Source organism: Bombyx mori, chromosome 10 (assembly GCF_030269925.1).
Source record: "Bombyx mori chromosome 10, ASM3026992v2".
NCBI classification, from domain to species: Eukaryota; Metazoa; Arthropoda; class Insecta; order Lepidoptera; family Bombycidae; genus Bombyx; species Bombyx mori.
The window spans coordinates 3,964,073-3,978,198 of NC_085116.1; the positions used below are offsets into that span (position 1 = coordinate 3,964,073).

At 36.8% G+C, this 14,126-nt stretch overlaps 2 protein-coding genes across 2 annotated transcripts in view; one reads left to right on the forward strand and one right to left on the reverse strand.

The window, feature by feature from the left end:
• The window catches only part of LOC101737694 (T-box transcription factor TBX6), a 58,158-nt gene extending 46,654 nt beyond the window's left edge, over nucleotides 1-11,504 (forward strand). Inside the window, exons 4-5 of the mRNA XM_004930448.5 lie at nucleotides 6,828-6,968; nucleotides 10,306-11,504. Coding sequence (XP_004930505.2) covers nucleotides 6,828-6,968; nucleotides 10,306-10,803 — 639 coding nt within the window. The 3' untranslated portion in view covers nucleotides 10,804-11,504. The remainder of the gene's footprint in view (nucleotides 1-6,827; nucleotides 6,969-10,305) is intronic.
• A 62-nt stretch (nucleotides 11,505-11,566) lies between these two features.
• On the reverse strand, nucleotides 11,567-13,595 carry LOC101744038 (ankyrin repeat and MYND domain-containing protein 2). Its single transcript, XM_004930326.4, has 2 exons — nucleotides 13,275-13,595; nucleotides 11,567-13,190 (listed from the first exon to the last, which is right to left on the reverse strand). Exons 1-2 carry the CDS (start codon nucleotides 13,473-13,475, stop codon nucleotides 12,207-12,209), a joined length of 1,185 nt encoding a protein of 394 aa, XP_004930383.1. The 5' UTR covers nucleotides 13,476-13,595; the 3' UTR covers nucleotides 11,567-12,206.
• Nucleotides 13,596-14,126: the final 531 nt, after the last annotated feature.

The following is a 14,126-nucleotide window of genomic DNA, read 5'->3' on the forward strand; positions in this document are numbered from 1 at the left end:
ATGTCTATAGAATCGGCTATTAACATGTTTGACGTTGGTACGGATCGCAAAATAATTCCATACAATTGAATTTGCTAAGTTATAGGTAACGTAATTTCTGAAGTACTTAGAAATCAATTTCAATTATTCTTTATATTTCTATTATTACAAATAAACAAGTAAACAATGTTATAAGTGTTGATGGTGCATGACTCTCTTTTTTTATCCATGGACTCCATGACGTTCGTGCAATTAAGTAGATTCGATACCTCATATTATGTTAAAATTCATCAAGCCTACAATCCATCAAGGCTCCAGTACATGTCAAAAAAGGATCGTAACCACTACATACTAATGTTATGTATAAAACTTTAGTTTTTATTGAAACAGACGGGTTAAAATATATTCACGAAAAAACTTAAATACATTGTAATTAAAACAAGGTGAAGAACTGTAAATTTTTCGAATATTACATCTTTGTAATTATACCACGCACGATTCTACGAATATTTCATAATAACTCGACTAATAATACATAAATAACACTGTGTAGAAATAAGTTGAATTTAACAAGAAACACTAAACAAAATTTGTATTATTAAAAAAAAAAAAAATGAAAATATAAATTGTATTGCGTATTAAAAACATAAACAAAATACATTTGCACTGCGTGTAGGTACGTGTTTTAAATATGTTTTTAAATAAAAAACAGCACTGCTAAAACTACATATATACAGCCTGTTAGATATCATAACGATTTTAATCTCGACCGACCCATATCTCATGATTGAACACGTCTCCGGATGGATGATCGACGAGCTTCCGTGCGATCCTTTCTACTTGTCTGTCAATGCCAACTGTCAATGTCAAACGAGTCTTGATATGTTAAATATTTAATACGCATCAACCACTGAACGGTCGGATAGCTTTCTTTGGCGGATGCAACTTACAAGATAACTTAGTTCTTAGCTTCGATTCAAGCTAATCAACTATGTATACTTAAATAATAAAAGCCTGCTTACAAGATATAGTGATTTTATGAAGAGACTTCACTACCATAGATAGTTCATAGTTCATAGCACATAGTTCACTACTTCGGGCCGATAACTGTTTTCGATGCCCATTTAGGGAGACAACATTTTAGTGTCAATTACAGTTGGCATTGGTACATTGGCTGTGCTGTCCTTCAAACAGGAACACGCCTGCGAAGGCTTGCAACATGGCCGATTAGGGCCTTTTTCAGGAATTCTAGGTCAGGATGTTGATACCACTACGACGAATCATTGGAAAGTTGTGCTAGAATTGTTTTTGTTTTACGAACACAGAAACTTTATTCGTATAAATCTACTAATGTAATAAATGCGAAAATTTGTCAGTATATACATCGGCTACCTTTTCATCAGAGCACATCGACTGATTTGGAATATCTATATCTTTCATACGTTTAGCGATACCAGCTGAGGAGCAAAACCGGGTTGCATTACTTAATAGATAATTTCCTGCTTGATTAGCTTTACCTTTATCACCCAATAAATACTATTATTTAAGCATTATTAATTAACTAAAACCCATTAAATAATGTTATTGATAATGTTGATATATAGTTAGAAACAATTTATCACATCATTATTTTTAACTACAAGTGGAAACTCAACAAGGCTATTAGTGCTATGGATGTGTGTAAATATTGGCTATTTTATGGTATTCGTTTCTCAATAAATAAGCAGCTCGAGAAAGCTGGGAATGGATCTACTATCTACAGATTAATAGTCGGAGAAATTACTACGACCATAAAGATTTACTGATTACAGAAGATGCTCTGATATTTTTCCGCTAACAAGCATACTTGAACTAAAATTTAATTTGTTCTAGAAAACCAATTAAACCAACACTAATTTGATAATTGTACATTCAAAAACAAGAAAAATTAAATATATGATGCAATTTTAGATGGAGCTACCAAAAGTTTACTGGTGGTAGGACCTCTTGTGAGTCCGCGCGGGTAGGTACCACCGCCCCGCCTATTTCTGACGTGAAGCAGCAATGTGTTTCAGTTTGAAGGGTGGGGGCAGCCGTTTTAACTATACTGAGACTTTAAAACTTATTTCTCAAGGTGGGTGGCGCATTTACGTTGTAGATGTCTATGGGCTCCAGTAACCACTTAACACCAGGTGGGCTATGAGCTCGTCCAACAGTCTAAGCAATAAAAAAAATATAAGTGTTTTGAATTGAAGGATAGAATGGTCGTGACTTTTCGACCTCATGCCTATAGATGGGAATGAGGCTGCGTATGAACCGTGACCTCGTATCTAGGGTAATAAAAAAGAAAGTTATAATGCGCTTCAACTTAGAATTTATCAATGAATGTTGTGATTAAAAAGCCGTACGTACATTTTTCTTTGGCAAAATTACAGAATAAGATTACTTATTTTCCTTAATTTCAATACTTTACTTTGGAAGTCTTCGTGGCCTAAAGCTTATGACGTCCGGTGCATTCGTATCTTGCGAGGCACCGGTATCCGATCCCGCAGGCAAGTACCAATTTTTCTAATGAAATACGTACTTAACAAATGTTCACAATTGACTTCCACGGTGAAGGAATAACATCGTGTAATAAAAATCAAACCCGCAAAATTATAATTTGCATAATTGCTGGTGGTAGGACGTCTTGTGAGTCCGCACGGGTAGGTACCACCACCTTTCTATTTATGCCGTGAAGCAGTAATGCAGTTTCGGTTTGAAGGGTGGGGCAGCCGTGGTATTGTAAAAAACTGAGACCTTAGAAATCATATCTCAAGGTAGGTAGAGGCATTTAAGCTGTAGATGTGTATGGGCTCCGATAACCACTCAACATCAGGTGAGCCGTCGTCTACCCACCTAAGCGAAAAAAAAACTCTTATATCATTGAAGTACCTACATATGTTTTTTTTTTCTTTTCTTCAATATGGTGATCAAACTTCATTCGTAAGCTTATTTTAGCCAGAGTCGAGTCAACCAGAGGCGACATGAGTGACTTAATCTTGAAGTGTCAAGTGGCCATGATATTCCAATGTAGAAGGGATAGGAGCAGGGACTTTAGAAATAGGCAGTATAGGAGGAACTAGAGCGATATATACATATAGTAAAATATAGTATTGTAAAGAAGAAAAAGATATAATCGACGCTTGAAAGGCAAACGTGACTAAGCGACAATAACTGATTTGTACATAAATGATAAGCAATAACCATATTCGATGCGCAAAAAAAATATATTTCTAGGTCTATTAAAATCATTTCGATCCTACAGCTAGATACGTTAAAATAGAATGTTTTTCAGGTATTTCTCATGTACCTATATTTTAAATTAATTTCAACTTTAAATTAGTCTACTGTAAAGTTCACGCATTGTCGCTTAGTCACTTTTGCCTTTCAAGCTTCGTATTAAAATATTATGAAAGGTTAGAAAAGAAATAAGAGCTTTAGTATATTTGGAGTCAACAAATTAAAGTATAGTGTAAGAGTCACAAGGGTGAGGAACCTACATGTTGTACTTGTCTTACTGATATTATTTTGTTTCGAACTGACGCACAGCCAAGGCAAAACGGTCGATTTGTCACGCGCATTCACTCTCAACCTGGTCGCGATAAAAACTCTTCAAACTGCAATTAGCTAATGTCTAGACGGTTTTATCTCCAGGCGATATCTTCGGCGTATGTTTACGTTGAGTCGACAAGAGAACTATGCGAAATACCTCATGGTCCTGTTGGTTATGTTAGTTTTAATAAGTGTTTACTTTTCGATTCTTCGCGGCTACGTCTACGTCTACATCTATTAATCACGACTAATAATAAATATCGCTCGGAGATTTCCAAAACTCCCACCTGTCAGTACCGTGATTTATTTGTTAATTAATTGTTTCTAATAAAGTCATAAACAATGGTTGGCTAGATTGCAGTATGTTATTCATAATATTTGAAATCGATACGATTTAAGTTTTTTTTATTAATTACCCACCCGTGGTTGGCAGTACACACAAAAGTAATTCATGCTTTTTGACGACGTTGGCAAAACGAATATTTGTCGAGACTTGATAATGGATAAATGGCTGAAGAAAGAGGATGAATTTATAATCGTTAAATAGTTTTGATCAAAACACATAGTTCGGCACTAGGAAAACGGTTATTCGGTCAGTTCGGTCACATGTTGACAAGCATCCTGATTACTGTATATTATATATAGTAGGCACCTAAGAAAAATGGTGGATCTATTATTAAAAGAATTGTAATAAAACTGTATTCTTTACTAATTTATACTTAGAAAAAAATTATTTATCTTGAAGCTTTATAGCCCCTTTGACAGGCGGTATGTTTAATTTTATTTGTATATGCTAGTTATTTCCATGTTAAATGTTACTGGTGGTAGGACCTCTTGTGAGTCGGCGCGGGTAGGTACCACCACCCTGCCTATTTCTGCCATGAAGCAGAAATGCGTTTCGGCTTGAAGGGTGGGGCAGCTGTTGTAACTATACTTGAGGCCTTAGAACTTATATCTCGAGGTGGGTGGCGCATTTACGTCGTAGATATCTATGGGCTCCAGTAGCCACTTAACACCAGGTGGGCTGTGAGCTCGTCCACCCATCTAAAGCAACAAAAAAAGAAAGTCATTTTTTTTATTATTTTATATTTATTTTATTGGACGTGGTCATAGTAAGTGCTACACAAGCCACCCTTCTTTCATTTTTAATATCAAGTCAATCAAAACTCAACATATTGTTTTAATTTTTTTTTCATTCAAATTTTATTTCATTTAAACACCTTAGTTGTCCGTAAGGTAAACTATTTGAAACGTCACAAATAATAGAATGAAAATAGAAAACACGAGATTAAACCGTAAATGAGTCGACTATTATCAAAGCCGGCAATCTGACTTTTGGACAATGATTGGTAAATCAGAAAAACGAATTATTGACTTTGTATTCCATTGGCAGTCACAAAACTCTTCGGAACGACATCTTAGATAAATAACAGGTTAACTATTAACCTTTATTTAATGCAGGTTTTGAACCGTATTCTTTGAAGGAGACGATTATATTCAAATCAATCTGTATTGACATATCAATAAAATTTTTTTGTCCAAATGCACAGATTGCCACCTTTGATAATAGACGACTCAAATGTAGTTTTAATTATGGCTATGACTCGCGGAAATCGAAGAAAATGCTATAACAAAAAAAGAAATCAAAATCGGTTGCCTCAAAAAAAGATTTTAGGGAAAATACATTTGATTGGAGAACCTCTTTTTTGTTATCGGTTAAAACATAATAAAACAATCGTTTTGGCATCAACTGAATGATTTATTTTCAAGAGGTTGATTCTTGGCGCCTTCGCAGGTAGCGGTATATTCGCACGTCAAGTATCACAGATAAGAGCTCTTGTACAAAGTCACCAGTCGCCAGCCGCCCTCCGGTCGGGACACTTGACGCCGAACCTTCAAGTTAATATTTTTGGAAACGACCTTCATTTGTGAAAGCGGAATACTGAAATAAACATACATATTATATGTGAAATATTTAGAATTGATTCTTCAAGTCTATGACGAGTGAGAGCTTTTCCATCGAACACTTTCGAAACATCCACTCTTTCTATTAATCAGTCCAAAAATATTTCAAAATATAATAATTATGTTGTTAGTTTAATTATTACGTATCTCAGACGTGCAGATTAACAATAAAATACAAAAATTTATGCAAACGACACAATATTCGTGAAAACTTGTTCCATGCCTTCGATTTTTTTTTTAATAAATTCTTGTTTTAAATACCGGCATCATTTTTTTTAAGTGTGATGAGCAACTGACTTTATTATTGGTTTAAGGATTAAGTCCCAATACCGTTTTTTCGTACCGTTCGGGCCTTTATAATTGTTGCGTATCAGAAAAATGCAGAACGGCGACACCGCTCGAGATTTTTTTTAAAACTTATGTCTTGATAGGCTATTTCAGCTTCACCCTAACGTGTGTAGGTGAGTTCATGGGGCTCAAACCGGAGAGTTGCTAACACTGCCCCTAGCAAGAGCAGAGCTTCGCAGAATCTACCACCGGATCGGAAACGCGACCCACAGAAGATCCGGCGAGAAACTCAGTGGGCTAAAATATAGTGAGTTCCTGATCGTACACTTATAGTGTAATCTGACAGGCTATTCGGTGGTATGTTCTCTACACATCTAGCAGCTGTTAAAAATATAGCGGCAATATACATTCCTTAATTAGCTTCTCTGTGGGTCGTGATTACGGTCCGGTGGTAGATGCACACGCGAAGCAGCTGCTCTTGAGCTGCTAAGCCTACGTTGAGTTCGCTCATCTCTCAGGCAGCAAGTTCCCTCGATGAGCTGCGATCCTTCCATCTTAAAAGAATATTCGGTGCCACCATCTTACCTATATCTCCTGAGATTGATGCATTTAAGTCTGAAGGACTGAACAAAGTCACTAGGACTTCCATCTTCTTTAAAGACTAATGTTTCAGAATAAATTTGGTATTTAGAGCGCATCTGCTCGATGAAAACGATTGACGAAAACATATTCTTTGTAAAGTTGCACATCGGAGTTGTACCAATCGGCCTATACTTAGATTTTTATAGATAGATTTTTCATTAAACCTACATGCAAAAGAGGCGCTAAAATCGGGAAGGATGCGGACAGCTCTTTCAAAATACAAACTCTGGTGAACCGTGTCGGTACTCTTCTTAATATCTATGTTATATGTCACATTTTTGATTAAACAAGGACACATTTTTGAACAAAATCCTTTCTTATATCTGTTATTTTCTCATCTCGTCCACGGTGCAATGATGACCTGTACCTGCTTGTTACAGATGGTACTTACTTCAATGCATAAGTATTGTCCTCGGGTCCTGGTTGTGCGCGCACGAGATGCAGCAGCGCTGGCGTGGGGTGCTCCTCATGCAGCCTTCTCCTTCCCTGAGACTGAGTTCATCGCCGTCACTGCTTATCAGGTTTGTATTTAACCACTATTTATTTTTACTAAAACACATGACGTAACGGCAGAGTGATTATCGGAACCTGTAGACATCACAGCACGAATACCACCACCTGACTAAAACCTACTGTCGCTCAACAACCAACGTCCAAACATCGCATGAGACAGAACTCATAAAAAGGCAAAGGGGGGAAAGTGAAGCGTTTAGTGCGGAGCACATCTCCCCCATCACCCTACTCCTTGGGACGCCGGACCGGCGGTCGTCGGCGCCACGACTACCAGCCTTTTCGGTTGGTAGGCTATCCGAATCCCGCCTAGATGGCGCCGGTTAGAGTGAGCTATCCTACGGAAGGGAGCTATTCTACGCAACGAATACCACCACCAACCCAATTCTTATTATTACAACTGGGTAGAATGACGATGCCTACTGGCGCAACCGCAAAATATGCTCTGCCAGCAGGAAAAGTCTCCATTATCATATGACTTATACTACTTATACTGCCTCTCAAAATCTATTTTAAAAACTTTTATTCTAAAACTATCATTTTCTATTGAGAGTAAAATATGAAAACAAACAAACAAAAGTTTTATACATACAGGGACTCTAAGATTTTGGTTCGTTTGTAAATATCGCGAATTTACTAAAACTTAGTAGTTATTAGTTTTTATTTCAAATAATATTGTGCATTTTTTAGATTACTACGGTAACAGAGTAAAGATGTAGGGAATCCGTCTTCATATTATCATCTTATAACATCACGTTAGTTCTCTGAAATCGTAGTACGTTTCCAAGAACACGCGTAATTCGCATCGCACACTGATGTTAGCCGATTTTTTTTTCAAACAGACAAACGAGGCGCCAATGCTTTTACGAAAGTGTAGTTACAAAAAAATGTTAAGAGAATCGGGCGGGTGAGTCGAGTGGTCATTGTGGAGGGCTATTTAGCAAAACAATACAGAGTAGTTTGGTGATTTTTTTCAAACAAACCGTTACGTTGTTTGATTATTAGTTAGGCGATGGCGGTGCTACTAACTACGGCACTTAATGCATTTAATCTTTTTCATGAACTAAACTATTGAACACACTTTTATTTCGAAGTTTTCAATTCCATTAGGCGCATTGAACATGTGTTTTTTTTTATTATTATTTTTATTGCTTAGGTAGGCGGACGAGCTCACAGCCCACCTGGTATTAAGTGGTTACTGGAGCCCATAGACATCTACAACGTAAATGCGCCACCCACCTTGAGATATAAGTTCTAAGGTCTCAGTATAGTTACAACGACTGCCCCGCCCTTTAAACCAAAACGCATTACTGCTTCACGACAGAAATAGGCAGGGTACCTACCCGTGCGGACTCACAAGAGGACCTACAACCAGTAATTACGCAAATTATAATATGTGTGTTATAATTTATTCATGTAACCTACACTATATTTGCTTTACCTTTAAAACGTGTTAACATATGACAGTGTTAATTCGATCATCTATGTACACATTCACATAACCAAGTCTCTGAAGACGCCCTCCTGCTGTTTGTTTTGCGACATCTAAACGGCTCTTTGACAATCAGCGCAGCGTACAGTTACCATTATGGATTATACCTCGCCGTAATTAAAAGATGCGATGTCGGCCCCTTTACCGCAGCGGCGTCCTTCATGTTGACTGCATCGAGGCGCGAAAGTTTTCTCGCATCTATTACATCGGAAGCTTTGTAGGATTATCTGTGTATTGTTGAGGTAACGGGAATAATGTCTGGACAAAGTCCGGCGGCGTATCATTGCGCATTATCCCCAAGGTGGCGACCGCTCCTCGTTGCGACTATTGTTATCAATTACCAACGATTTAGAAAATATCTTTTGTAAACGCCGACGCGATTATTTGAGAGTGTAACTAGGTGGCACGCCAGCTCAATTATTTACCCAAAATAGCAGTTTGCAATATCTCTGCAAACTTTCAATTAGTAAAATGATTGCCTACTTAAGTTCCACATAGTTTGGCTGGTTCGACTTGATAATTTGGGCAAATTTCAAACGTAAATAAACCGAATTTTTGCCTATCCTAATTATACATTGTAAAAAACTGGCGACAGTCACCAATATGTGAAATTATCGGACAAAAAGTAAAAGCTACGGCGAGTTTGAGGCGTGACGTCACGGGCGACAGGCGAACAGGGGGCGGCGCTCGTCGCTTCTAACCTCGTGCTGTAGCTAGCCGTCCAACTTAAAACTATACTTTACGGAACTTATACCAGGCTTTTAGCACTCTCTGCTATCTCGGTGGGCTTTCCGTTATCTGTCGATACGGTGTGCAAATGGCACCCGCCGGCGCCGGCTTATCACTCCCCGCAAACACTCGTTTACAAGTGACTTTGCGTACCCATCGGGTCGGTATTATTTGCTTTAGGGATTTTGCTAGATAACGTAAATCTTTCGAATGCATTTCTGAAACCTAATAACAAAAATCACCGTTAATAGCACCGTTCATAACACGCAAATTGTCGTGATCTTCGTCTGCCGAGTTTGTAGTATCGTGTTTCACGTCACGGCTTTGGTTCAGAAGTAGTCTGATGCCGTTCGTTGGCGCCGGGACGGAGGAGAGATCGACGGCGGGCGACCGGCGCCGGCGACGGCTATGCATGCCATGCTAATTGGCCTGTCGCCAACTTGTACCACGACACATGTGCAGCAATTATCCCTTACAAGCTATTAGCGACACGGAGGATGTATGCGGAAACGGATGTTTAAATTGCATTCTCAGAACTCGTGACAGATAAGAAAATTTCCTTGTCGCCACGAATGCGACATTTAATTGACGGGAAATAAAAAAATATATTGTTTCTTTTTAGGTTTTATGAGTTTTATTAATAGAGGGAAGAATAGGGGCAATTCTAAACATCCATTCATATGATTTTGCCTTGACGATTTTCGTCATAGAGGGGGAGAGAGAGAGAGAGAGAGAAATTTTCGTTATAGGTACCTACTTAAAGTTTAATTGACCTTGTAACTAAATTAAGTTTAGGTACTAAATTTACTTAATCATTAACTTGAAAAAATTTGATGAATAACTTCATATTTTTCGGTATACAAAGCAATGGCCGGACAATTTGAAATAAATTTAAAGTGTGTAAATTTATAAGTATACTGGCATACATAGTTACAATTAATATTTTATGTTTACACTTCAGTTGTAGGGCGTATTGTGAGCTTGCATGGCACACACTCACACGACACACTATTGCACTGTTTCCGTATATAGCCCTGTTTTTCTAGGACATCCGTATATATATATTTTTTAATACGATATAATTATTCTTATATGTTTGATTAAAGATAAAATTGTATTGTTCACAGAATGACCGAATAACGAAACTGAAGATAGATAACAATCCATTTGCAAAAGGATTCAGAGCCTGTGGTCAATCCAAGTGCAAAAGAAAGAGCATTGAGAGTGCTAATGAAAACAGTTCAGAGCCACCTGGCGGTGAGGCGAGTGAACCTAAGCGACCTTGTTCCGATGCTGCTTCTTCGTGTTCAGAAGAAGGCAGTCTACGGTCGTCTTCGCCACGATCACCTCCCCTAGTGGAATCGCCTACACCTCTCATTGCTCCGCCAGAAAACATAAGTCCTCCACCTGCGGCGTTCTACCACCCAGAGTTGCCATACTTAGGGTCCATGCATTTACCTATGCCGTTAGGCTTGTGGCCTGGTAGTGCTATGAGCAATGGCCTCACTTGGGGTCCTATAGCACCTCCTCCTCCACCACACGTACCTTCACCAAAAGTGGCAGACCCAGCGCCTTGTCGTCGCCTGAAAAGTTTCACAATAAGCGCACTACTAGGAGAGGGTTGATTATTAAATAAGATACATTGTAAAGTTTATTTTGTATGAAACACATTTTAAAGGGTACTATTTCGTATGGCCACCTGCTGTTTGGCAGCTTTGGTAGATTTACCAGCTTAATTAATAAACAAAAATATATTGTTTATACCTACGCTAGTAGATAAGAATTAGGCGGGAAGTCGCAATAATGTCACTGTAAACTATTAAGAAATTCTCAATTTGTTGTAATTAATATAATTATCTAAACATAAGACAAACTACCTCGTTTTAGAAAAATACTATTTATGTGATAGCAGTGCCTTATAAATATATGTAAATAGGAAGTATGTTCACTATAAAAATGATCTTGATTAAAAGCGCTTTAATACAGTGTTTATTATTATTTAAATTTTACATTCTATGATGTTTCAAATACTTAAGTTTTCGTTCTCTATAGCATATTTGTGAAATTTGCCGTTAATGTACATAGTTCCGAATATCATTTCGGTAAAATCCCGAAACAGGAATTAATTTTATCTCAAAACTTATTTTTAATTTTTAAACCAATGTACTTAGTAGTTGACAGTTTGATTTAATTAAGAAATTTTACAAATTTATTTCCATTTCAAACACAAATTGTTAGTATTTTTATTAAATTGTCAATGCAATAAAATTTATATATTTTTGGTACAGTAATAAACATTTAAGGACTTTTTTTTTCATTTATTGAACTAAAGTTGGTTTTATTATATTTTAATACAAAATAGTATGGAGATGTGGAATAATATTGAAATTTTAGTTAAAACTTTTATTTTATTTCAAGCAATACAAAGAAATATAACTGCTCCTTGAAGAATTAAAAAAAATAAACACCTAATTTACTTTACGCTTTTCAACAACAAAGTAGTTAATGTTATTTCGGATTATTTAATAAGGTAGCTGAATCTTCATTGTGCTACTCTACTCTACAAAAAAACTACGCCCTAAATTTTAAACTACAAAAAAAAGGATTGTCGGTTTGATTTTAATTCAAAATATTAATCGAATATAATATTACAAACAGGGGCATAAGTAATCTCTGAATTAAAAAAATACCATTCACTAGGTAATCACCGAAAATCGGTCTTAGTTGTGTGGGTTGAGAAGGGTCTATTTCCAACAGTGAACTGTCAGCAGATAATGAAATGTTCACATGTTCCAGAAAAAAACTTTACATAAAAATATTACATAAATACACTGATTTACACTACATAGAAATGAAAAGATTATGAAAACATCAAAGATCTAATGTTAAATGTGGTATGGTAACAAAACATAAACAACTCAATGTCCAAACACATTTAAAGCGTTTTTGGAACACAACACATAGACTGTTAAACATTTATTCATTAAATAGATATTTATGCAGGAATTAGAATTGAACTATCTCAATTTCAGCCAGCTATAAGATTTTGAAGCTCCGAACTCAATTCATTGGCGTCAATATTTATTTTGGAATTAACAGTTGGTGCCGGAGCACTGGACTCTCTGTTGCAGGCTTTTTTGTGCACAAACCAGTGCAATCTCTGACACTCCCTATCACAATATTGTACTGATTTACACTTGGAACATTTCTTTGCGGGCTTCTCTTCACCACAAGAACTGCAGTATGGTATGGCATCCAAAAACCCTCTCTGCCCATTAATGGTACAGTTTATAACTGACAAGGCTGTCGGTGGATCTTTACTTGTCAAGGCTGTGACCATTTGATGGAATGTTGTGCACTCCCTGAATGGGAATTCCCTCACACAGTCTTTAAGGAAGGAATCCATGAGGTCAAGGGAAACACCATCTTTACCTGGCTTCAAGAGTTTTTTAGCAAATATTTCAACAACATCATGCTTCTTTTCTTCCTTCTCTGATGGTTTCTGTTTATCTTTGATGTTGTGTATTTCTCGTAGGATATATGATAAATAATGGTACTTGAAAGCCATCACTTCATTGGTTTCACTGCCTCTTGTCATCTCGCGTTTGCTCAGCATTTCTAAAGTCTTGCTCGCTTTGTCAGCATTTTCTAACAAAGCAGGAGCATGTTGCAAATTCAAAGCTAATCTTACAGGATGAATATTTACTCCTAGTACAAATTTATGAACTGGATCTACTAAGATTGGAGGTAGATAAGGTTCTTGTTGGAGTCCTTGTGGGATAGAATAATATTCAATTTCACTACGAGGTATGTAGTTGTTGATAGTTGCAACTGTGTGATGATTTCCGACAAATGCCGCCATCTGCGCAGAGGTGCGCCCCACCGAATTTGTGGCTGTAGGTTTGGCCCCAGCATCGAGTAGCAGTTTGCATACTTCGGAGCTACCAGACAGAGCACCAAAGTGTAACGCTGTGTAGTTATACTCGTGCTTTCCAGAATTCACGTCCGCTCCCTGTGGTTGCATAAAATACGCATAAGTCAATATGGTTTTGATTGTGTGTACCCACGTCACTAGACAAAATAATAATTTGCTTACCCTATCGAGCAGTAATTGCACCATATCCTTGTTCCCTTTATAGGCCGCGTGTTGTAAAGCAGTCATACCATTTTCGTCAAAGAAATTTACGTCGCCTTTGTGTTGAGTCAAAATATTTGAAAATTCAGTCAAGTCTCCCTGAGCGATAGCATCAAATATAGTTTTTTCCGAAGACGTGCTTTCATCGTTTTTGGTCTCCATTATAATTATTTGGTTGTGATTTAAGAATTCAATCAGAGATAAACCACCAATAAACCTCACAACAGCAAAGTTTAAAACATTAACCTTGTGACTGACATTGACAGTTACAGTCTTAAAGTAATGATGACATTAGATAACTACTAGAAGTAGGTACCTATTCTATGTTGATTAATCGACTAAATTAAAAAAAATTGCGAATTGCATGAACTAGTTCGCGGTTTAAATCACGCTTAAAAAATGTTTTAAATTTTTCAATAAAAAATGTTCAGTCATCTTCAACTTATAGTTTGCTGTTTAAGTCCGATTATATGATTAAATAAATAAATACAATGGATAAAGGAGAAAAAAACGCATCTCAGTTAATATTACTGTTGGAGTTTGATTGTATAAGTAATGGCAGGCAGCGCTTGTCACATGTGAAGAAACAGTTTTCGAATATTGGAATGTTTATTTAAATTTTTAAAGCAGATGATTGTCTTCTCTTCAGTTATGGAAATGTACTTCTATTCTAGACACGGACAGTGAAACATCCTAGGGTTATAAAAACATAAAATATTGTAAATGTGTAATAGTGAACATAGTGTTTGTAATATATATTAACCATGAAGTCAGTGTTTTTAAAATAGCCCATCACCTTCAGAACCCAGTCCC

Bases quoted from the DNA above. Each gene is read 5' to 3' on its own strand.
- LOC101744038 (XM_004930326.4), bottom strand. From the start codon at position 13,475: ATGGAGACCAAAAACGATGAAAGCACGTCTTCGGAAAAAACTATATTT. The intron at 13,191-13,274 runs GTAAGCAAATTA...ATGCAACCACAG, and splicing joins TGCAATTACTGCTCGATAGG to GGAGCGGACGTGAATTCTGG.